Here is a 24,742-nt window from a genome sequence, read left to right as displayed (position 1 = left end):
TGCCTCCCACGTGGCTGTTTTTGGTTTAATTCCCATCTAATGCGGGTTCCTGCTTGCTTCTTCCTTTACTTTTGCTCTGCTCTGCGCTGATTAGGCCTAAACTGGAGTCTTGTGTCCAGTTCTGGGCACCACATTTCAAGAAAGAGGTGGGGAAATTGGAGAGGGTCTAGAGAAGGGCAACACAAATGATGAAAGGTCTAGAGAACATGAGCTATGGGGGAAGACTGAAAGAACTGGGTTTGTTTAGTCTGGGAAAGAGAAGCCTGAGAGGGGACAGGAGAGCAGTTTTTTTTAAGTATCTAAAAGCGTGTTACAAGACAGAAGGAGAAAAATTATTCTCCTTGACCTTTGATTGGACAAGAAGCAATGGGCTTAAACTGCAGCCAAGGAGGTTTTGGTTGGGTATTAGGAAAAACTTCCTGTCAGGGTGGTTAAACACCGGACTAACTTGCCTAGGGAGGTTGTGGAGTCTCCATCTCTGGAGATATTTCAGAGCAGGTTGGAGAGGCATCTATCACAGATGGTCTAGACGGTGCTTGGTCCTGCTGTGAGGGCAGGGGACTGGACTTGATGACCTCTCGAGGTCCCTTCCAGTTCTAGTGTTCTAGGATTCTATGTTCTCTGTGGGGCCGGGCTGGTGAGGCTAGTGGCAGGATCCTGTGACACGTTCGCTGCCTGTAAATGCCAACTGGATCTTTTGTGGACAAATATCAACCTCCCCCTCTCCTTCCTCCCAATGGGACAAAGGGACAAGGCGTGTCCTCACAAGGCTGTTTGACCAGCTCTGGAAGGCCGTGCAGCTGGCCCGTATTCAGCTGGCCCTGGGGACCTGCCAGGGGACCTGGGAGGGTGTCCCGGCCGATATTTCTTAGAAAATCAGCTGGCGGGTTCCCAACTCCCCCTGGAGACTGGCCTGGCTGCCACGTCTGTCCCTTTCATTCATTGTCAGGCCTTTTACACTTCTTTACTTCCCCTTGGACAGGTCCTGGGAGGGGGAAAATAGTGGGGCTGTTATATGGCTCTCTGCCTTTTTCATGCAAATGAGCAGCCTGCTGCAGGAGGTTCCTTTCAAGGATAAAGGTGGCTGCAGGAGAGAAAAACCCAATTGCAGTTCTGGCTCAGAGAGGCTCTGCTCAGGCCTGTGCATCCCAGAGGGCAGGAAGGGGTCGAGGAAGGGCCAGAGAAGCGGTGGGGTGGCTGGAGTCAGCAAGGCAGCCGAGGGAAGGGCTGGGTGGGGGTCTGGGTGGGGGTCTGTGGCCAGCAAAGCGGGAGTGTCTTTTCCCGGGCGTGGAGCTGTGCAGAGGTCTGGCAGTGCGGCCTTTTCAAGCCAATGACCGTAGATAAAGCTGCGTCTGTGCTCCAGTGCGGCTGCGTTGGGGTGCGTGATTGAGGGATGTAGAATCCCGGTGAAAACGAGAACGGGTGAAATGGAATGTTGAACCCATGGCGGGGGGGGGGGCTGCTTCAACCCAGCTGGGCCACTGGTTAACCAGTTACCGGTAACCCTCACCCATTGCGGGTGATGTGATTACTTGTTCACATCCCTTGCATATAACTTGCCTCCCCCAGCCGTGTTTTTACACTGGATTCAAGTGAGGCTCTGTAAGTTCTCCTCCCAGACCAAGCAGAGGGGTGCTAGCAGGGCGAGGAGAGGCCAGCAGCCCAGAAAGGGGGGGGTCCCCCCAAATAATAATTAGGGATGTGACGGGTTAACTGGTTACTGGATGAACATCAACTAGCATCATGGGTGGCGGGTGAAGGACCAGCTGGGGAAGGCAGCCAAAGCCCCGCCCCTTCCACCCAAAGCCCCGCCCCTTCCCGTGAGACCATGTCCCTTCATAACCTCCCCTGCCCCCCACTTCCAGCCAAGCCCTGTCCAACCCCAGCTGAGGGCTGGGTTGTATAGGCAATTCTGTGAAGGCAATGCCTTCTCTTGCCTACACTACTCGCTCCCCATGACTGGCGTGCTTATCAGGGTAACCAATGGGATCCTGGTTAACCAGTTAAAGTAATATTTAACTGGTTAACTTTTTAAATGGGATTTTACATCCTTGAATACTACTTGGGAGGCAGGAAGCACACTTCCCTCCAGCCTGCCTTGCGCATCGTGTTCCCTCCCTGCTCTGCCCTTGGCCCATCCATCGGCCCCTTGGTGCAGCTGGAAGAAGATCCTGCCCTCACGCAGCAGGGAGGGGTGGCTGGCCCCCCGGTGCACGGCAGTGTCACGGAGCAGGTGGCACGCTCCGCCGCTGGCACTCGGAGCCCAGTCCTGCTCCCTTGGGCAGCTCTGCCCCTGGTAGAGGTGTTCCCAGGCTGCTGCCGGAGCAGGAAGCTGGGAGCCGCCTGACTCCCTCCAAACTACCTGCTGTGCCGCCTCCCTCCCTGGTAGCAAAAGCTGAGCCCGGTGCCCTACCCTCTGTTCACTCTTGGTGCCACCTTGCACTAGTGAGCCCTGGCAAGGTGTGCAAGCTAAGCAGTGCCATGCTCTTCATGCAGCTGGAGGGGAGACCTCCAAGGCAGAGCTTGGGTGCTGCAGGAAGGGTTTACTTTTTACCCGGGGGGGGGGGGGGCTCTCTTCCCTCTGAACAGTTGTGGACAGCAGGCCTGGGGGGATGCTAGGGGGCAGTGTGCTGTGTCTTCGGATGAGATGCATACACTGAGCTGCTGCCCACAGGCGGATGTCACCGATCCCAGCTGCCCTGGCAGAGCTCTGCTTTCCTGGCTGGCCCCCAGTGGGGTAATCGCAGCCCACCATCCTCGACCCCCTCACCGTCTCTTAGGCGCTTGGTGGGCCCCCTCGCCATCTCGCACGCCTCTGTCCCCGCCTGCTCTTTGGAGAAGCAGCGCTGGGATCCCCATGGCGAGGCAGAGAGACTCGGTGACTGGCCTGAGGTCACAGCGAGTCTGAGGTGGGGGACAGAACTGGGACCTTAAGCCCCGGCTTGGTGCTCTAACCATTGGACTGTCCTTCCTCATTGGAGTGCTTCTTTCCTCCCTGTCCCAAGTGACTGTGCGGATTTGCTGCGTGCTGCCCTGCTGCTAAGGGCGGCTGGTGAAGTATTTTTTCTCACGACCCCACTGACGATAATTGTTGATGCCACAACCCGACAGAATTTGTCTGGAGCGTGGGCTCTGGGGTGGGGCTGAGGACGGGAGCTTTGGGGTGTAAGAGGGGGCTCTGGCTATGGAGGGGGGTCCCGGCTGGGGTAGGAGGGGCTTTCCTTGAGTGATTCCAGTCAGTGGTGCAGCAGGGGGGCTAAGGCAGCTTCCTGCCTCTCCTGGCACCGCAGACCAGGCTGCGCCCCAGAAGCAGCCGGCAGCAGGTTCCCAGCCAAAGGGAGTGCGGAGCGCATGCTCGGGGCAGGGGTAGGGTGCAGAGCCCTGTGTGTTCCCTCCCCCGCTGTTGCTGTTGCCGGCCGCTTCTGGGGCACAGCGCAGTCTGCAGTGCCAGGACAGGCAGGTGGCTGCCTAACCCCCTCCTTCCCCTCCGCCACTGGTCACCTGAGACCGACATTCCTCGCCCCAGCACTGGGTTGTGCCCTGTTGTTTGAAAACCCCTGCTTTTGTGTAAAGCCTGTTGGGTTTCTGCTCTGTGGAAGGTGCCGTATGAATAAAATCTCCTGTTACTGACAACCCCCTTCCTCGCAGGACCTGCCAGGGCAGCGACTAATCCGGAAAGCAGCTGCCTTTAGCTGGCACCTTACATAATGTTAACTCCGGTATTGTAGCTCTTGGAATTGCAAAGTGGCTGGTTTGAGGCAGAACTTTGTTCTCGCACTAGTGTGTGTGTGTGTGTGTGTGTGTGTGTGTATGTAAGTAACTCCAGTGGGGGTGTGTGTGTGTGTGTCACTCCTGTGGGGGGGATGTCAGTCACTCCTGTGGTGTGTGTGTGTGAGTGGGGTGTGTGTGTGTGTGTGTGTGTCACTCCTGTGGGGGGGATGTCAGTCACTCCTGTGGTGTGTGTGTGTGTGTGTGTGTGTGTGTGTGTCAGTCACTCCTGTGGGGTGTGTGTGTCAGAGTCACTCCTGTGGGGGGTGGGTATGTGTGTATGTATGTATGTGTGTCAGAGTCACTCCTGTGTGTGTGTGTGTCAGAGTCACTCCTGTGTGTGCCACTAGAAAATGAATCCCCTGGACAGCTACTGGCCAAGCAGCGTCTCCCATCTGCTTCATAGAACAAAGGGGGAGAATGCTGCCCTACGGCACGGCGGGAGGACCACTGGATGCCCCTGGCTGCCTAGCTATGTGTCCCTGACGTGCTGGAGACCCTGCAAAGCCAGGTGCTGGGGAACTGTGTGTTACTTACAGCTCCGGCCGCGTGGCCTCCCGTGTGTGATTGGAGCTGGGAGTGGGTCTCTGAGGTAGTCTGCAGCCGTGCCAGGACTGGCAGAAGGGGTGTGAACCCTCCACACGGAGCCAGGGCCTTCTGTGAGCACTGGGCGAGAGAAACTACCCGAACTTCCTCCCCGCATGAAGCAGGAGCTGAGCGGGCTGGTTAGCCAAGTGCCTGGGAGCTGGGAGCCTTCTAGCAAGGTTGGGGGGTGGGGTGTTCTCAACAGGCCTTGCGCCGCCGACATGCAGCATTCGGAGAGCTGCTGCGGGTGGGACTGCAGGAAGGAGGCTGCACTGCAGCGTCTGCGGGGCCGGGAGGCCGAGTCTGCAGCGGATCCTTGGGGTGGTGTGTGATGCTCAAAGATTCAGGCCCCGCCCTCGGTGGCTTTCTGTGCTGCAGAAGCTGGAGCCGGTGGGAGCTGCAGGTACCTCCCCGCACAAGCCGTCTTCGCCGTCCCCACTCGGAACGTGCTAGCGGTGGCGGGGGGGCCCCCACGTGAGTCTCGCTAGCGCCCAGAACAGCTGAGAAGCGGCGCATGGAGATTAACCCTATTTGGGGTGGAAAGGCAACAGCGCGTTGCAGCCCCAGGCCCGACAGCAGGCGAATGCCTGGCGGACTCGCAGCCCGATACGGGAGAGGAGCGCTTCCCTGCCAAAGCCGCCGCTGAATTTCAGGCGCTTGGTTTGATTTTTGATGGTGACTTGGGAGGCAGACGCTGTCTAGTTTTTTCTTTTTCGGGCACAGATGCCCATCTATCTTGTTTCCCGCCGACCCGGGTCCAAATGGGAGGCTTGGTGTGCGCGCCTCCAGGGCGGCGAGTGGTCAATGCGCCCGTCAGAGCCAGAGTTGGGGTGGGGGGAGCGGGGGGTCTGGGACTGTCAGGGCCAAACCCAAAGACAGAAATTCTACAGTAGCCCCAGGGGAATTTTGAGGGTCGTTTCCTGAAGGAAAGGCCGGGTGTTGGGGAGAGATGAATACAAGCCCCTTCTTCCAGGGGCGACTGCTGAGGGGAGCCACGGTGGGGGGCACTGGCCACATGACCATCCCCTCAGCCTGAGGAAGGGATGGGCAAACCCGTTCCGGGTCTTCCCCCGCTCGTGCTTTGCCCTCAAACAATGCGGCCTTGGGGACTAGAAGGGTCCGACCCCACCCGCTCACCAGCCAGGGCCGGGGAAACGGAGCCCACGGTGCCAGCTCGCCCTGCTCCCCAAGCTGTGTTGTTCCCATTCCTCCTGGGGAGGGCAGGGTGGTCCTGCCCCCTCCCTCGAGTGATGCACCAGGAGAGTGGAGCGTGCCGGGGCTCTGTTTCTCCACTTCCCCTGCCAGTCCCCGACCCCCCACTAGTCTCCCCAGATGTCCAGAGGCTCTGGCCCTGCTGGCTGGCCCCGTGGCCTCTCCCACCCACGGTGTGTTGGGGGGGCACGTGCCCCTCCCCATGTGTCACCCCTGCCTCCTCCACTGCCTGTGGGGTGCTGGGGGCAGGCCAGGGCTGCTGCAGCGGGATACTCCACGGCCTGGCTGTTAACGACTGGACCGGACTCTGGAAAACTGGACCAGCCGGGACTCCAAACTCCGCTTCTGCGCCTGGGCGGGAGGGCTGAAGTCATTCTGCCTGGCACCCCTCCCCACCCCTTGCGGCCCCCGAACAGCATGCGCCTGCTCCCGCACCCAGAGGAGCAGCCGACACGCGGGGGGCCTCGGGCCGGGAGTTGACGCGGCCGGTGGCATTTGCCGAGCGCCGACTAAATAAAGGGCCGTGCTCCGTGACGCAGCAGCCGTGCCCTGCCGGCCGAGCGCCGCAGCCCCGCGGGACGCGCCGCAGGAAGCGGCAGGTTGCTAGGATACCGTTTGCTGTCGCCATGACGGTGCTCCGAGGAGTTGAAATCTGCACAAAAGGGAAAGTCGCCCGGAGGGGAGGGGGCAGCCAGAGATCTTTACTTGGGAATGCCGACGGGGGGGGGGGGGGGGGGTCTTTCCTACCCAGAGGTGGGGGCGAAGGTGCAGTCCTGCCCACCCAGGGGACAAAGTCTCTATACAGACGCTGTCCTCGCTTCTTTGTGAGCACCCAGATCGGTGCTGGACCCCACGTCCGTTAGCCACGTGGGGATGTGAAAGGTTAACCGGTAAGCATCCCCCGAAACGGGTAAGGCTTACTTACCGGTTACTGGCAGGGGTAGGAGCAGCTCCCCACCTGCCCCACCCCACCCCCGAGCAGGGGGCTGCTCCAGCCCCACAGAGCTCACCGCAGGTGGCCAGCCAGAGCAGTCCCTGTCCGTGTCGGGCTGGCCTCCCTCTCCCGCCCGCAGGTTACGTGCTGGGTCCCGGGGAGTGGGGCCGGCATCCCCTGCCCGCGCTGCTACGGGAAGCGGCTTCATTGCAGCAGCAAAGCAAAGCAGCTGGCGGCCCCTGCTCCCAGGGCGGCATCGCGGGTAACCATGTAACCGCTAGGATTTTTAGCTTTTAAAACCGGATTTTTGCATCCTTACGTGGGCAGTGGGCGAGGGTAGGGGGAGGGGAGGCAAGCCCCCAGCCCTCCCCCTGGTCCCCCCTGCCGAGGCCCCCCCGCATGGGAGCCTAGCAGCCTCTCTGCTCTGCCCCACCCCCTGCACCATGGGGAGGTGGGGCAGTACACCCCCCTCCCGAATGGAGAAGGCAGGCACGGGGCCCCAGGCTCTCCGGCCCCAGAGCATGGGGGAGGGCAGGCGCTTGGGGGCAGCAGCACTCCGCCCCCGTACGCCTACAGTAGGCATTCTGGGGGCGGAGTGGGGGCAGGGCCAGGCTGGCGGCTTGGGACGGCAACGCCTTCCCTTGCCTATGACACCTGCCGCTCCTGCATCCCTAGTTCCGCAGTGATAGTGATTTGCTCTGCTGAGCTTGTGGCTGTCGTTGCTCGGACTGTGACAGAGCTCGAGCTGACCAGCCGGCTCCTGGAAACCGGCCGCTTGCAGAGCGTAGCCCTGCTGGGCTCTGATCGCCTTCACCAGCAGCCTCCGACTCAGTGGGAGCAGGCTCCGCTCTGCTCTGTGCTGTGGAGATGGCTGGGAACGGGAGGGATTTGCTGGGGCCGGATCTGGCAGCTACAGAGAAGGGGATTCAGGCCTAAATCCAGGTCAGGACTCTCCGGATGGAGTCGCGGGGTGCAGTATTCTCAGGACTTCCGATGCCTCCTCCAACCCCCCTAGCCTGCTGCGAGCACAGACAAGAGCCGAGTGCTTCCATGGGGCAGGACAGGCTGGGGGTGATGTCCTCGTCCTTAGCCCAGAGCCTTAACTGGCCCAGACCAGAGCATCCGAGTCCAGTTTCTCAAAAGTGGGTGCCCTGGGCTGAAGTTTTCCAGGCCCCGGGAGTCCTGGCTGCTCCTCAGCACTTCTGAAAACCCCACCTCAAGGCGTTTTGAGGGCTCTCTTTCCGGGCAGATGCAGCTGTAGCCAGTGGATCTTGTCTGAGATTAAGGGTATGTCTACCCTAGCCCCCTAGTTTGATCTAGGGAGGCTGAGGTCTACCGAAATTGCAAATGAAGCACGGGATTTAAATCGAATTAGCTGGTAAACCTCATTCCAGGAGAAATAACAGCTAATCCGATTTAGGGCTTTAATTCGGAATCCCGTTTCACTGCCGCGTGTAGACGTGGGCAGTTACTTCGGGCTAGTCAATTTCTAAAACGGCGACCGGCCGGGAACGTGCTAATGAAGTGCAGGATATTTAAATCCCGGCTTCATTTGCAATTTCGGTCGCCCTCATTAACCTCCCTAGATGAAACTAGGGGGCTAGTGTCGACATACCCTAACAGACGCACACAGTGCGTGGAGTCTTGTGTGCTCTTTCTCCCCCGTGCCCACCTAGGAGCTGGGCCTGTTGCGGCCACTTCTGGGGCACAGCGCAGTCTATGGTGCCATGGCAGGCAGGGAGTTGCCTTAGCGGCCCCCCCCCCACTGCTCCCCTGATCTCCTGCAGCACCGAGACCCAGCGGCCGATATTTCACCCCCCAGTATTGCATGGCACTAAATTGATTTCTGCCAGGCTGCCCTTCCCCGGCCCTCTCACTTCCTTGAACTCTCACTGGGCCATTGGCTGGTGGAACCGCGCTGGCAGGCCGGTGACCATGACCTCTTCTCCATGGTCGGGAGCGGGGGATTCTAACATGCGGCCTGCTCTCGGCAGGCAGCACTCCCCCAGCGAGCAGATGGCAGCCACGGCATGGGCTTGGCTGGGCAGGGTGGATGTCTCCAGCTCTGTGATAGCGGGAGGGCTCTACAGGGTTAGCACACGTGTTCCTTTAGGATTCCCTTCAAGCCCGTTGAGCCCTGATGGTGCCGGAAGGCCGCCAGCTGTGCCACAGGATGGGGCTTGGGGTCAGAACGTTCTCCCTCACGGGGGCTGACCAGGGAACCACTAGATCTCCGTGCTTAGCCCACCATGCGATGACCCAATGGAGGGGAGGGATATTTCAGTAGGACACAGTTTTAGGGGCAGGGCCTTATCCTCTTGTCTGCCGAGCTCCCGGTTGGCGCTATCCATACAATGCACCGAGCGGGGCCGTTCCGACGGGCCTGCGTCCCAGCCCATATCTCAGCCTTCTCTTAGGCAGGGCTAGATGCTTGCGGCCAGAAACTTCCGCAGAGAATTAGCCTGTTCTCCTCTCGCCCTTCCGGCAACACGAACTGTCATCATCCATAATTCATCAGAAGACGGGCTCCATCCAGGGGCCATTTGACACCAGGCCGGGCTGCTCAGAGCCCTTCCATCGCAGTGGGAAGGAGCCGGCCAAGCAAGTTCCCAAGGGGCTGCTGGCAGGAAGCGCGTCCTGTTTCTGTCCTCTCGGGGTGGGGGATTTTTCTGGGGAAAGAGGGGGAAAAATGTGACTTCAACAAGGACTCTGGTGTCTCTGCTCCTCCCCCCCCCCCCCCCAGTCATAAATAAACAGCTGCTGCTCAGCCTGGCCGGAAGCTTAGACTATTGTCAAGCCGCATATAAAACTGTAACAGTGTTTTTAAGGAGCAGCGAGCTGATTGTTCCATTACTGTTTACTGAGGCATTTACAATCGCGCACAGAATGCACTTCCAATAAAGAACGTGATGGGGTGCTTGCTTTAATGGCTGATATTTGCATTTGAGGACTGGGCGGGTGGGTAGCCGCGCAGGCACCCTGCCAGCTCCGTCCGAAATCCTGCAGAATAGAAAATCGGAGGCCTCTCATTTATGCTCCCAACAGGGCCCATCTCTTATGTATGGGGGAAAAAAAAAAAGAGAGAGAGACTATAGCTGACTGTGATGATTTTATGTTTTCTTCCAAGTCATTGATAAAGTGTTAAATAGCGTAAGGCCAAGAACCGATTCCCTGCAGGACCCCACTAGAAACATATCTGCTCAGGGATGACTCCCTGTTTACAGTTACATTTTCAGAGCCATCAGTTAGCTGGCTTTTAATCCATTTAACGTGCCATGTTAATTTTATATCGGTCTCGTTTTTAATCAAAATGTTGTGTGGTATACAATCAAAGACCTTACAGTAGTCTTAGTATATTACATCAACACTATCCCCTTCGTCAACCATGCTTGTAATCTCCCTTTAAAAAAAAAGAGATTAGATTAGTTTGACAGGTTCTATTTTCTATAAACCCAGAGTGATTTGGTGTTAATTATATTATCTTCCTTTCAGTTTTTATTAATCGAGTCCTGTATTGGCTGCTCTACAATCTTGCCCAGGATCGATGTCAAACTGATAGGATTATAGTTAGCTAGGTCATCACATTCGCCCTTTTCATGTATTGGTACGACACTGGCTGTCTTCCAGTCTTCTGGAACTGGATATGTATATAAAAATTCCTGCAGGATGACAGCGTGATGCCATCCCTCAGCCACCCTTCCCCCTTCCTGGTACTCCACGTGGCTTCCCTCCCCCCACCCAGTCCAGGGGGATCGGAGCCAAGAGGCCTTCTCCCTAATGGGGATGCGGCTGGGGGCTGTGTGCCCTCCCCCTTGCAGGAGGAGGCCGTCCCTCCAGAGTACTGGGGAGGGGGCAGGAAGGGCAGAGGGAGGGGCTGTGAAATGCAGAGTGCCGTGATGATGTCACTCTGTCATCCCACAGGAAAAGTCCCACATGCCTTCTCCCCTTGTGGGGGGGGGGGGGGCAGGAGATACCCCCAGCCCCCTCACTCACGCCTTTCACCAAAACCCTGCACACCCAACTTGCTCCTGCCCCCTCCCCCCTGGCCAGATACCTAACCCCAGTCTGATCTTGCACCCTCCCTGCTGGCCAGACACCTGCCTCCAGCCTGCTCCTGCCCCCGGCCAGAAACCCTGCCCCCAGATGGCTCCTGCACCCTCCCTCCAGCCAGACACTTACCCCCAGAGAGGGGGGTTGGCGAGCATAGTGAGCAGAGGGCACAGCCTCCTAATATATTTTAAACATTTCTTCTTTCAGTCCTTAACTTTGCTGGCCATATAGTTCTCCATGAGTTCCTTTGCTTCCCTTATCAATTTTCTACAATTCCTAGCTTCTGATTTATAGTTATTACTATTGACTTCCCCTTTCTTTCATTTGTGTGTGTGTGTGTGTGTGTGTGTCTTTCTCTCTATATATACATATACACACACACACATATAGATATATACAGAGAGAGAGAGAGAGACATACATACACATACAGAGAGAGAATGTGCAATCTTTCCTTCACATCCCCTCTAAACCAAGTTATTTTTTTTCACCAATGCAGCCTTCTTCCTCAATTGTGGCTTTTATGACATCTAGTAAAGTGTTCTTAAACACTAACACTTTTAATATTCACATTTTTAATTAAATTCTTTCACCCAGCTGATTCAGCTCCATAATTGTTTTCAGCTTTATGAAATTGGCCCTTTTAAAGAACCAAGCGTACATATTACAGATCTGGACTTGACTCTGCACATTATAAATGTGGTCAAGTCATCATCACTTGTACCTATGCTATTTTTAGTTCTTTCTTTTTATCTGTCAAGAAAGACAAGGTGTAATTTGGAATCTTCTGATGTTGGATGCTCTCCCTTCTGAGTTAGGAAATTGTCATCTCTCGTGTTTAGAAATTCCAAGGTTGTTTTAGTACTAGCAGCGTGAATAAGGGGGACTTCATGGGCGTCCGGTATAACAGGCAGGGGAAGGGACATAAATCAGACCCCCTAGCACAGTGTTTCTTAAACTGTGTTCTCTGGCACACCGGTGTGCCGTGAAGCAGTCAGAGGTGTGCCGCGGAGAATAACAGAGTTCAAAATGGCTGCCCTTAAAGGGGTAGGCGACCTTTTTGCTTTTTTGGTTTTTTTTTATCAATAACTTTCCCCTTGACCCCTTTTTTTTCCTTTTCTCAACAAAATATCCTTGCTGTTCCTCATAAAAAAAAATTATTGCTTGGAGTTCCTTGGTCTTAAAACGTTTAAGAAACACCGCCCTAGCATATGTCACTTAGATTGAAGTCCCCCGTGGGCGGTCAGTGAAGGTAGGGCTGGGGGAGGCAAACCCTGAGCCCTGCCCCTTCTGCTGAGGCCCCCCCCAGGGGAGCCATGCCGCCTCCCCCACCAAAGGGAGGTGGGGCAGCACACTGCCCCTTGTCCCCCAGGGAGAGGAGGAGGACGTAGACATGTATCCCAACCTCCCCGGACATGTATCTGCCCCCAGAGCAGCAGGCCGTGCCGTCCCCTGCCTGTTATACCGGACGCCCATGAATTCCCCCTTGATCATGCTGCATTTTTTCCTAAACGTTCTAGATGGGGGCACAAGGAGCCGGTCATGCTGTTCCCTAGTGTCGTTTGAAAGGCTGTAGCAGGCACCAACTTATATCCCAGCTGTTAGGATGCAACCATTCAAGCTCACGTTCTCCGGCTTTATCAGTGACTTGGAAACTGGTCGTGCTGTTTTTGACCTAGCGTGACCCCCCCCCACCCTTGCCCATTTGCTCCGTCCTAAAAAGGTTAGACCCGCTGCTCTTAACAGTCCTGTGGAGAGACTCGTCTCATTAGGATACAGTAATTTATGCTCATTCCAATTCCTCTTCTTTGTTGCCCTGGCTCCTAGCACCCACTGCTTTTCTTCATGGCCTTTGCTTCCTTGATTAATGTTGTTCCCAACAGCTCAGTTTTGTGTTAAGCAAGGGTTCAGATCGTCTTCCTTTTTGACCCTCCCCTTTTGTGAGTCGTTTATTGCCCTCCCGCCTTCCCTCGGAGATCAGTCCCTGTGGGAGTGGTGCACAGCAAGGCCAGGTCGACACTACGGGAGAAAGTCGACCTAAGATGCACAACTCCAGCGATGAGAATAGTGTCCCCACTGCAGGAGGTTGACAGGAGACGCTCTCCTGTTGAGGGATGTAAGGGAGTAGTTGACTAGCGGATTAGTCGAATTAACTGCTCACATCCACTTCCCTCGCTGCCTCTGCAGCCCCATATACGGGAGGTCCCAGCGGGAAGTTGGGGCCCCCCATGCACAGGGGCTGCTGCCAGCTGGACAGGCAGCCTGGCTCAGTCCCAGCTCGCACTGCGTGTGGGACCATACCCTAAAAGACTGTAGGAGCCGGGCAGCCTGTCCCTCCCTCCCCCCAGGTTCCTACTGTGTTTTAAATTGCAGAGCTGCAGCGGGGTTTGGTCCTGCTGGGACTGTGCCGGGCTGCCTGTCGACTAATCGAATAGTCGATAATTCTGTCGACTATTCGATTAGTTAAATACCCACCTCTGAACATCCCTACTCCTGTTGACTCCCTTTTCTCCTTGAGTACTGGTGTCGATGGGGGCGCCATCAGTGGTCCATTTAGCGGGTCCTTACTAGACCTGCTAAATCGAACCCCGGGAGATCGATCGCTGGAGCGTTGATCTCGGGGTAAGTGAAGAGCAGCCGCAAGAATGTCAAGAGCAGGCAGGGAAGCAAAGGAAGTGGGCAAAATGGTGCCCTGGCTGCATGTTGCGAACGGGCTCTCCCTGCCTGTTGCTCCTGCACCAACTTCATCTCAGCAGCCAAGACTGGGTTGTTGTTTGGGTCTGGATTGTCATGTCACCACCCTGCCCCATTCCAGAGGGGGCTCCGCCCTGACCCTGCTCCGGAGTTGGAACCTGGGATTCTGCTTCTGGGCGGTGCCTGGAATTCAGTGCTGCCCACAGAGCGGCGAGCCTTTTGGTCAAACCTGGGCAGTCCTGTAGCGATGCTGCTGCCAGCAGGGCCTGGCATTCACATGGAGAGCAAACAGACCTGCCTGGCCTGCCCTTGCCAGGCCTCCAGAATATCTGGCAGCTCAGCCCAACCCCCGGCGTGTCTCCACTCACGGTGCGCCTCTCTCTCTGTGTTGCAGGCTCCGCGTACTATGACAACGTCCGCCCGTTGGCCTACCCGGACTCGGACGCCGTGCTCATCTGCTTTGACATCAGCCGCCCGGAGACGCTGGACAGCGTGCTGAAGAAGGTCAGTGTGTGGGGCTGGGGTCCGGTCACGGCCCTGTGGGGCTGGCTGCAGCCCAAGGTTTTGTGCCCAGAGGCCTGCTGCTCTTCTGGGAGTTTGCCATAGGACGCCCCGTCGGCACTCTGGCTCTGGAAGCGTGTGCTGGCCGTTGGCTAAGCCCCGTCTCCTGGGATAGGATCGTTTTGCTAACTGCCAGCCGCTCGCAGGATCGGGGCCCCGAGTGATGGGCAAGGCGGGCTGGGCGAACTCGCTCACTCCGTGCTCGCGCTGCTTGGGAATGGACCGGCTGCGTCCGAGTGAGGTTCCTGACACCTGAGGCCTTCTGGAGGGACCAGCTGGGAGGCAGCTTTTCCCATCCCTACCCTGGACAGCAGCTGTGGCCTCCCCCACCTGGGCTGCGGCAGCAAGTGACCGGTTTCCCTTCTGAAAGGCGCCCGTGTGCACAGTGCAGCCCAGGGCTGGTGAAGGGGGCGCCCTGTGTGGGCGGGAGTGGGGTGGCTGGGCGTGCGATGTTGTGTTTTGAGTGAAGACCCCGGGAAGTGTGGTGCCTCTCCAAAGCCCTCGTTAGCTGCCCCAGCGGTCGGCGTGCCAGGAACTAGCTCACAGCGGAGGTGAGACACGGCTCCCGGTGCCCTTTTTCTTGCGATTAGAGAGTGTTTATTAGCTGGCTCAGTCCCCCTCAGGTTGGCCGTGCCAGTGATGGGCACCGTGGGCGAGGGAGGGGGCTGCAGGCATGGTCTTTCTTCCTCTCGGTGGCTCGCAAGATTGTCGTACCCGAGACGGTCTCCTGGGATAGGGCAGTTTCTCTCACTGCACTGACGCACCTAGAATTTGCGGGGGGCGCCGACCGATCCGTAGCGGCGCTGTGATTGGATGCAGAGGGAGCGCGCGGCTCTCACAGTGCTGTGTGCCACCAGCACGACCCTCTCGTCACGTGGCCTGGCTTTACGTGCGTGTCACGTTAGTAATACCAGAAGGGGAGAAAAACCTACGCAGACAGAAACCGGCAGAATCTGGCAACCCTGCGCAGGGACAACAGTAACACTGTCTCATGGGCCATGCATAGAGCCTCGGTGGGCCACATGGTCATGGCATGTACCCTGGGGAGAGGGAGAGGACAGTGGTCAGCTCCCTGCAGATGGCCAACGAAAATAGCCAGCAGTGCCGCTGAATCTGACCTGTCTGAGAATGAGATGGCCAGGCAGGGAGGCCACAGAGAGCCCATTGACACTTGGAGCCTGCCTGCCTTGGGCCGTGGGCAGCAGAAATCAGAGCTCAAGCTTCCCCCCTAGCAGCCAGCGGTTTGGCTAGCGACAGTTTAGCACAGGGGTGGGCAATAATTTTTGAAGTGGCCCCTGGCCACACCAAAAGGGGCGGGACCTCAAACGAAAGGGGCGGGGCCTGGATACTCCCCTGCTTCCCCACTCACAGACCATGATTGGTCTGTGGGATGTAGGAGGCCCTTTGCCCCCCCTTCCCAATAAGCACCCAGGCCCCTGGCATTGGGAGAAGACTTCCCGTGCTCCCCCACCTGCAAGCCAATCAGGGCCTGGGGGTGGGGGGAGCACGTGAAGCCGCCTCCTACCCTCGCAGGGTGAAGGCAGGGCAGAAGAAACTACGTGTGCTCCCCCCACCCCCGGGCCCTGATTAGCCTGGGAGCAGGAGAGCACACGAAGCCTCCTTCCGCCCTGCCAGGAGCGTGCGGAGCTGCAAAGCTGTGAGCTCCTGGCAGGGCAGAGAAAACTTCATGCGCCTCCCCCCGTCCCCGCGCCCTAATTGGCCTAGGGGAGGAGGTGCGGCAGGGCCTCCGTGGGCCGGACTAGCCCGCTTGGCGGGCCGGATTCGACCTGTAGAGGCCCTTTTGTTCATCCCTGGTTTAGCACCTTCCAAAACTGTTCTGTGCTGCTGGTAGTAGCGCGTCAGGTCCTTAGAGCTGCCCAGGGAGAGCAGATTTTGGGTAGCGCCTCGGCGGGCCTGCATGCAGAGACGGGAGGCTACCAGAGCCGCCCACGGCAGGGCAGGGAACGCGTTTGGGGCAACACTTCCCTCTGAGTGGCCCAGAATGATACTGCCAGACCAGCATCCTTTCTGGTGAGCTGCAAAACCTTCATCGGTGACCCGATCGCACTTCCTGTTACCCCGGCATCCTGGCCAAACTGGGATGGGGCAGGGCCTTCTACCAACGGAGATTCCTCCTGCAGTTTCCAATGAGTTCTCCCTGGTACCCAGCCTTGCTGGGCTCTGGGAAACAGCTGCTCTGTCCCACCCTTTGGGGACCCGTGGAGAGAGAGGCCCTATAGAAATCTCTATTGTTGCTCTCGCTAACCAACCCCGAGATACTGGTCTGGTCCAGACTCTGGCTTCTGAATAAGTCACATTGTGGTGTTTGGCCTGGTGACCCTGCCGACGTTTTGCCAACTGCTGAGCTGAAGCAAACGCCTCTTGTTCTGCTCTTTCCTGCGGCTGCGGAGCACTGGGAAGCGGGACGGGAACGGCGAGATCCTGGCGATGGGGACAAAGGCCCTTTAACAACCCTGTCGGTGGCTCAGTGTTGGAATCCAAAGCAGCTCCCTGGGTCTGGCTCGCGCTGGTTCGGTGGCCGGCTGCATGGGGTCGTAAAGAGACTCATTGCCCAGTTTGAGGCTCTGCAGAATAATAGCGACAGCAAATCACTTCTACCTTAATGAGCAAGAAACTCACTAAGAACTGTCTTGAGCCGGCCTTTATTTATGGCTCTGTCGGCAGACCCTCCTGCGCTGCTAAACGCAAACTCTTCCCTACACAGCCTTCCCAGATGCCTCAAATACTATTAGGCAAAGTCTTTTTGATATGGCAACGTAAAACAAACCCCGAATCACCAGGGATTCTTTAAGTGCCTCCGAGAGGATGCCGTGTTTCCTTGGGCGCAGGCTTGGCAGCCTTAGGAGAATGCCTAAGACACCATGAAGTGGAAATAGAGCTTCGCTTTTGATCTCCAGTGAGTAAGGAGAAGAAAGCTGCCTGTTTCAGCCCTGGGCCAACATGCAAAGTCAGCAGAGGAATCTTTATTATCACTGTGCATCTGAGGCCTCGGCTGCAAAACCCAAACGAGCATTTGATTTGTGGAGCTTTTGTTTTTACCAACAGCACGGCGCACGGAGGGGGAAGGAACCGCTGAAGAGAATGCAAACAGCTTGCTCGTTTATCCAGCCTGGGCTTCCGTGGGGCACTGCCTTTAATCCTGACAGGTCTCGGGAGCACAGCCCTGTGCCTGGGACCCATGGCAAATTCCAGGTCCAATGTGGCCCTTTCCAGCAGCTGCCTCGTGGATGAATGCCTGCCTGCTTACAGAACAGACTCAGGGCCCTCTCTCTCCAGTGCAGGGGACGAGTCATGCGTGGCCACGGGCAGTGATGTCAGAGACCGGGGAATCTCCCGTAAGCTGTGCCATCAGCTGCTGGTGCAGTGGAAATGCGGAGCGGCCCAGAGGCTGCAAACATTGAGCTCCACCCTCCTGATGGTTTTTCTCTCTCTCTTTTCTAATCCAGCTGTGGCCGCTCTGCCATGACCTTTTGCAGAATGAAGCCGGTGCTATTCTGAGCCACCTGGTTTCCCAGCAGACGGCGGGCACCGGGTGGCTTTTTTAATTGCCGGGGATGTTTTCCCGTCAGTAGAATATTGCTAGTTCAGAGTGACAGCCGGCAGAGCAGAGATAGACGCTGGGTTTTTCTGCTCACTGTCTCGTTTCGCCTCCCAGCACGCCGGGCACGTAGCCAGGTCGCTGACTCCAGATCACGGTGCGGGTGACCTAGACAAATCTTCTGGGGGTGGGGAGGAGAACCGGGGTGGGGGGAGATTGTCTGTTGCAGCCACTCAGCTGCACACTGGAGCTTCGAAAGCTGCCAGTCCGGGCAGAGGAGTAGATGCCCTCGTCCGCGCCTTTCACTGCTGCCAGCCCCTGAGGCCAGTGGGCCGGTGTTGAGAAGATCTGACGGGCTTTGTTGGGGGAAGTCTCCCAGTTTGCAAAGCGATTCCGTGTTTGCAGGGCAAATAGCTCCCTGCTGACTGCCCGGCTGTCTTGGAAACAGTTGTGCCGAGGGCTCCGCGGGGGCACCCTTTGAAGTGCCAGCTCTGTGCACCAGATTGTGTGGTCATTACTTTTCCATGGTGAAGCCCAGTGGGGGGATGGGAGTTTAGGCTTAGCAGGGCTGCGAGGCACATCTGGAGCCAGGGAGCAGAAAGCAGCCTATTCAAGAGCGGGCCTGCTAATTCCCCGCCTGTGACAGTCAATGCGGGGCCCGGGTGACCTAATCACCCTTCCGACAGCTGTGCCCCCAGCCCTGGAGGGCTCGCAGCTTGTCCCGGCCTCCTCCCATAAGAGCCTCCTGTTCCATTCAAAAGGTCAAAGGCGGTTGTCCCTGTGTTTTTTCCCCATCCTGGTCTCCGGGGGCCCAGCCCAGCATTTGCGCTGGCTGATCTTTTGTAATGGGATATGGCAAAGTCCCCTCTGGAGTGTCTGGCTTCAGCGAATCCAGGGGCTCTTGCGGACCCCTTTCCCCCTATGTCAAATGGACTCTAGGCCTCTTTGAGATCATTCCGCTTCCCTGCACCACCGGTCTGGGGTTGCTGGTCTCCTGCCCCGGCCAGGGTAAAGCCAGCCTGGCGCTGCAGTAACTGTGGGATGGTGCCAGTCTGCTTGTTTCTGTGCTGCCCCAGGCCTGGCTCTCCACCGCCCCAGTCAGGCGGGTTTGGCGGCTCCTGAGGAGGCGGGGGGAGAGCACGTGGGAGGGAGGACGTGCACCCAGTTTTGCTTGGGAGGGTGCTGGGTTCTCGAGACGCTGCCTCCAACCGGCGGAGTGAGCGCTAGAGCCAGGCCCGCGCTGGCCGGGGAACAGTGGCAGGGCGAGGCGGGGCTCTCAAGGGCTGGATGCTGCCCTCCCGGCGAGCGCGTGGCCGGCCGTGTTCAGATGAGCGCCGGTCAGCCTGTTGCCTAGGTAACCCTCTTGGCCTGCTCACAGTCACGTCCGCACCTGGCCTTTCCCAGGGCAGGTGGGGACGGGCTCAGACCTGGGCACCTGGCTACTTTCCCCTCCCTCCCTGCTGCACAGGGACCAGCTACAGCCGCGGGTCCTTGTTCTCGCTCGGGTGCTGGGCTCATAGCATCCGAGGCCCGGTGGCTACGGTCCCCCAATCCCCCTGTCCAATGGCCCAGGCCCTGGCACGCAGCCTGCAGGAGGCTGAGGCCTCGCCAGGGAGCTGACGGTTCAGAGAGAATCATTCCCTTTTTTCTCTGAGGGAAGCTTGCCCGGAGTAGGGACCAGCTGCAAGCCAGGGTGGGTGCAGGGTAAACCGGGCCTGCCAGCTGCCGCTGCCTGGGATCCCTGGGGAGTCCCCTGCCCGCCGGCTACAGATCAATGGCTGAAAGCAGCGCTCTGTCCCCCCTACAGCCAAGGGACCAAATATGCGACTGGCCTTCCCCCCAGTCCAAAGGCTGTCGAAAGGGCGGTTTTCTGGGCTGCTTGTGCCTGGGGGGCCCTTGGATACGGTGCAGCCAGCGCGGCGTGGGAGGAGGACGGGGCCGAGGGGCCAGCGCTCTTGGGTTCTCTCCCCGGCTTTGAGAGGGGGGTTGGTCCGAGTGGGTTAGCGCCGTGGGGGCTGGGAGCCAGGACTCTGGGAGCTGGAAGACGAAGTACTGTGACCATTGCTCTTGCCTGCTTCCCTGAGCTGCCTCCCCCCCATGCGCCCTGCTGGCCGAGAGAGGACTAAGGGTCTACGAATGCCCCTTGCCAGCTCCTGCAGGTCCCTTCTTGCAGGCTGGGGCTGGGCGGCTGCCAGGATGAAGGCGGGGAGGGGACGAGAGCCCTGCGAGCAGCCATTTTAAAACCCTCCCTCCCCTTGGCTTTGCTCTCTCCCCACAGTGGCAAGGGGAGACCCAGGAGTTCTGCCCCAACGCGAAGGTCGTGCTGGTGGGCTGCAAGCTGGACATGCGGACGGACCTCCACACGCTCCGGGAGCTCTCCAAGCAGCGCCTCATCCCCGTCACACACGAGCAGGTGGGCTTCCCGGGGGCGGAGGGGGGGATGCCCTAAGCCCTGCTGGCTCCGGAAGCCCAGCTGACGGAGGGCATGCAGCCAGCGCCTCCGAGTGCAGGCCCCGTCCCCTCTGCCTGCTGCTTGACACGGGCTCAGCAGGCAGCTCCGGCTCGCGGACGCTCCTCTCCCTGCCCTCGGTGAGAGCTGGGTGTATTCTTGGCGCTCTCGCTGCATACTCAGGGGGCAGGCGCCTCCCAGAAGCTGTTACTCTGCGCACAGGCTGTCAGCTCCTGGTTAGCACCTAGCAGCTAAAATTACTTTCCTAGAAGGTGATGAAGACACTCAGCCATCCCGCCTGTGAAGTGGGGGCAGGGAAGGCAGCAGGAGAATGGGGCTGCTCTGAGGGGGAAGGGCTCCCAGGACTCCAGCGGGAAGCTCTTTCCACAGGCTGTTGCCGCCTCGGTAGCACGAGAGCCACAAGGGCCTGCACTTGGGGGGCAAGGTGGAGGAAGCTGCTGTCTGTAGGGGCATCTGGCCCATGGCTGGGCTTCACTCTGGCATTAGGCCACCTCTCCAAGGAAACCACTGTCACTTGCCTAAGGTTGCCAGATACTTTCACAAAAAATCCCTAACATGATGGGGAAAAAAAATGGTTAAGCATAAAAAACCCAAAAAACCACGGGGGAGCAAACTTGTTGAGCAAAAGAAAAAAAAACAGAAGACCAAACCGGACAGAAGACGCAATTACCGGACTGTCCAGGCAAAAACTGGACACCTGGCAACCCTACACTTCCCCTAGCCTGGCCCTCCAGGAAGGTACTCCAGGAGGCCACGGGAAAATCCACTCACCAGCAGACAGGGGAATGCATCCCTGGACCTGGCACATTCCCCCAGAACAAGCAGGTATTGTTGTCCCAGATCCTAATTCGAACTACCTACTCCGTGCCGTGTGTAGCCGCGGGCACAGAGTTCGGACTATGGGGGATTTAAAAATGGCGGCGCCCGGGAACATGCAAATGAAGCCCAGGATATTTAAATCCCGGGCTTCATTTGCAACTCCGCTTGCCCTAATTACCCTGCCTAGCTCGAACTACCGAGCTAGTGTAGACGTACCCTTGCTGAGACAAGGAGATTTCCCCTCTGGGTTGCAGGCCTGGCAGCTGAACTTGTGGCACAAACACACCCTCAAGAAGCACAGCTCACAGGGCTGCAGACATTTAAGGAGCAGGTGTCTGGCTGAGCCACGAGCAAATTCCTGCTTTTACGCAGGGTGGGTCCAAGGCCCACTGTCCAGATGTGGAGAGGAGGGATTCTGGCCCCTAACCAGCCTGTTTGCTCCCTGCCCACGGGCAGTTGGACTTGTTTAAAGTGTTATTTATCTTGATTCTCTAACCATGAGGAGCACTGGTTCCACCTTCTGCTAGCTCTGCGTTGGTTAGGCCTCAACTGGAGTATTGTGTCCAGTTCTGGGCACCACATTTCAGGAAAGGTGGAGAAATTGGAGAAGGTCCAGAGAAGAGCAACACAAATGATTCAAGGTCTAGAAAATATGAGCTATGAGGGAAGATGGAAAGAATTGAGTTTGTTTAATCTGCAAAAGAGAAGACTGAGGGGACTTGATAACAACTTTCAAGTATCTAAAAAGTTTTTACAAGGAGAAAGGACAAGAAGCAATGGAAGGGAGGTTTAGCTTGGACATTAGGAAAAACTTTGTAGCTGTGAGGGTTGTTAAGCACCGGAATAAATTGCCTACAGGAGGTTGTGGAATCTCCGTAATTGGCCATTTTTAAGAGCAGGTTAGACAGACACCTGTCACGGATGGTCTAGATTGGGGTGGGCAATAACTTTTGATGGGGTGTGCACCCCAAGATTTTGGTAAATGGTCAAGGATTGCCCTTTCTTGTGGGGGACAGAAGTTAGGGGGTCTGGGATGGAGGTTAGGTGCAGATGGAAACTCTGGGTAGGTGCAGGAAGAGGTGTGCAGTCTGGGAGGGAGTTTGGGTGAAGGAGAGGGGTGGTGACCTGGGACATGGGATTGGGGTCCAGGATCCAGGAGGGGGTATGGGTGCAGGAGAGGATTCTGGTCTGCAGGAAGAGGGGAGGACTGGGTTCAGGGTTGGGAGGGAGTTGTGACCTGGGGAGGAGGGGTACAGAGGTTTCAGCTGATAACTTGGGGCAGGAGGGAGTGGTGAACTAGGGCAGGGAGTTAGGGTACGGAAGGGGGTGTGGTCCCAGAGACAGGCTGTGGCTAGGAGGTGCTTATCTAGGTGTCTCCCAGCCAGCAGCCCAACGGGACTCTCAGGCAGTCTCCCTGGCAGGCCACAGCCCCAGACTGCTCAAATCAGCCAGCTGTTCCTTCTGCCTTTCTGTGCCATGTGCTGGGGAGATGGGTTGTGCGCTGCCCCCATCCCCAGCACTGTCTTTCAGTTTCCATTGGCTGGTTTCTGGCCACTAGGCGCTGAGAGATTGTGCTGGGGGCGTGGGCAGAGTGCAAAACCTGCCCCCTCCCCAGTGTGTGGTGCAGAGATTCACACGGAGCCGGCAGCTGCTTTGAGCAGCATGGAGACACTCCGTGCCCGAGGGTCCTGTTGGAGCAGGCCGCGGGCTGGATGAAACGGCCTGGCAGGCCGGGTCCAGCCCGTGGGCTGCCTCTTGTCTGCCCCTGGTCGAGTTGGTCCTGCCATGACTGCGGAGGACTGGACTTGACCTCTCAAGGTTCCTTCCACTTCTACGATTCTATGAACGCACAACCCCACTCTTCCCCGCCCATCCTTGCTGGCGTCTCCATGGGCAACATGGGCCCAATAGGGCCATCGCCACATGTCGGCCTCGGCATAGATGAGCGCTGCGCGAACCCTGCCTGGGCAGAGAGCTCTGGCGTGTGGCACAGGGATAGAGTCAAGCCATGCTGTGGTCTGAATCCCAGGCCAAGCTGCCTGCCCAGGAATGGGAAGAACCAGTAAACGAATGGCTGGGTCGGGGGAGGATACGCACCACAGCCCTCTTGTGCCTCCTAACATCTGAGAAGGGGCCCTGCCACCTGTCACAGGCAGATTCCGGCCAAAGCTGGGTTGTCCGCGAACCAGCCCCTGCCAGCCCTTTCTCACCTGCAGTGCCCACTGCCCACGAGGCTCATGTGACCCCTCTCGCGGGTGCACGAGGGGGTGATGAATAAGCCCCGTGTGGAAGCAGCTCCCCGCTGAGCTGCCTTTCCCACCCGCCGCGGCCCGCGCACCCCGGCTGATGCAAACCCTTCTCTCCCTCCCCTTTCCACCCCCCCTCCTAGGGCAGCACGCTGGCGCGGCAGATGGGGGCGGTGGCGTACGTGGAGTGCTCCTCCAAGGTCTCCGAGAACAGCGTGCGGGACGTCTTCCACGTCACCACACTGGCCTCCGTCAACAGGGTGCACAAACATCTCAAGCGTAGCAACTCCAAGCGGGGACTGAAGCGGGCCTCTCAGATGCCCAGCAGGACGGACTTGTTGAACGACACGGAGATCAGGAAGGACCGAGCCAAGAGCTGCTCCGTCATGTGACACACGGGCTGTAAATAATGTGTGTGTGTGTTGTTTCTTTTGTACAGTCACTGGCCTAGACGAGGGCGCAGCGCTGGCTGCGGGAGCCAACCTGCCTTCCCAAGGCGTTTCTCTTAGTTTCTAGGTCCAAAGAGGCTCTAGCTGCAAATCAGGGTGCATGTCACCCCCTCACCATGGAGACTTCTGGATTGGCTGTTGCTGTGCTGACTGCTTGGGGTAAAGGAACCACTCACCAGAGGAATATTCAGGTGCTGGAAAGTCAGTGATGAAGTAGAGGGGAAAAAAAGGGAGCGTGTGTGTGTTTGTGTGTGTCTCCTGTCCATGCGTCTGCCTGTGTATGTGCAGCTGTACCTACGCACACAGCGCGGGGGGGGGGGCAGGTGGTGGGGTCTGGGACAGAGGTGGGGGACGTGGGAGGAACAGTCGATGACAGAGTGTTCCTGGGCTGTAGAAATAATATCCCTATAAGATTTTAGGACCAAAAGCAGCAGGTGAGTCAGCAGCGCGTCCTACTGGTGACTCACCACTGGAAGAGACTGGCTCTGGCTTCAAGGGTCACCGCAAGAGGTAGGAGATCTGGCTCAGTGAGCTGCGAGGGGAAGGTTCCCTGGGGTGGATTATAGCCAGCCCCTAGTGGAGGACAAAGATAACATACCCCTCCAGACATTTTAATTCCATCTAAACTCAGTGGTGAGATACCCAAGGAGAAACTTGGTCCCAGAGGTGAAGTTCGTCCCACCCCGTGAGCAGTGGTTCCCTGTAGCAAGCAGGTGCTATTTTCGGAGAAGTGTAGAGTGGCCGACAGCCGGGCTAGTAACTGTATTCCTCCCTACCATGGGCAGCTGCATCCTTGACGCATGCAGCATCCGACAAAGCAATCCGCAATAACGATCCAAATCCCGTTCTCCAGCCATTCCCAGCCGCAGATTGTGTTGCATGGTACCTGTGCTTGTTTGGTTTGAATATGCAACAAGATGCGCTCACACCCCCATCTCCACTGTGCCAGTGGGAGGGATGGAGCATCATACCTTGCTAGCCCCCTGTAACCGGCCTGCTACTGCCGCCTCTCATTGCTTCTAATGTCCTCTAATGCCTTTGACTACAAGCTTAACTTTGACTTGATGTCACACAGACACTTTAAGGAAAAACGCCAACCTCGTTGCCTGGGCCCGTCTGTGTTGATGGGCTGCAGGAATCCATTAAAGGATGTCATTGGAAAACAGCAGGTGTTCGGCTTTGTTTCTTTTTAATGAATGTAACGGAATTGGGCCCTTGCCCTTTGAAAAGGGCTCCTCATCTTTTGTGGTTTCTCTTGCACACACCTGGGCCTGGCCCAGGGGAGAGAAGCAGCATACTATGATGCATGTAGTCACTCTGGTGGTTCAATGCTTGTCTAAGGTCTTGTCTACGCTGGCATGTTTTGTCGCCAGAGCCTGTCGTTTGGCGACAAAAC

General features: G+C 57.6%; 1 protein-coding gene across 1 annotated transcript in view; it reads left to right on the top strand.

Annotated features, from left to right (window-relative positions):
- RND2 (Rho family GTPase 2) overlaps nt 1-24,511 on the top strand; it is a 39,521-nt gene extending 15,010 nt beyond the window's left edge. Inside the window, exons 3-5 of the mRNA XM_075911249.1 lie at nt 13,637-13,746; nt 19,641-19,775; nt 23,041-24,511. Coding sequence (XP_075767364.1) covers nt 13,637-13,746; nt 19,641-19,775; nt 23,041-23,289 — 494 coding nt within the window. The 3' untranslated portion in view covers nt 23,290-24,511. The remainder of the gene's footprint in view (nt 1-13,636; nt 13,747-19,640; nt 19,776-23,040) is intronic.
- Nucleotides 24,512-24,742: the final 231 nt, after the last annotated feature.

This window comes from Pelodiscus sinensis, chromosome 29, assembly GCF_049634645.1.
Source record: "Pelodiscus sinensis isolate JC-2024 chromosome 29, ASM4963464v1, whole genome shotgun sequence".
Classification (NCBI taxonomy): Eukaryota; Metazoa; Chordata; order Testudines; family Trionychidae; genus Pelodiscus; species Pelodiscus sinensis.
The sequence above is the reverse complement of the archived record's forward strand: the minus strand, read 5'-3'. Positions and strand labels throughout refer to the sequence as shown.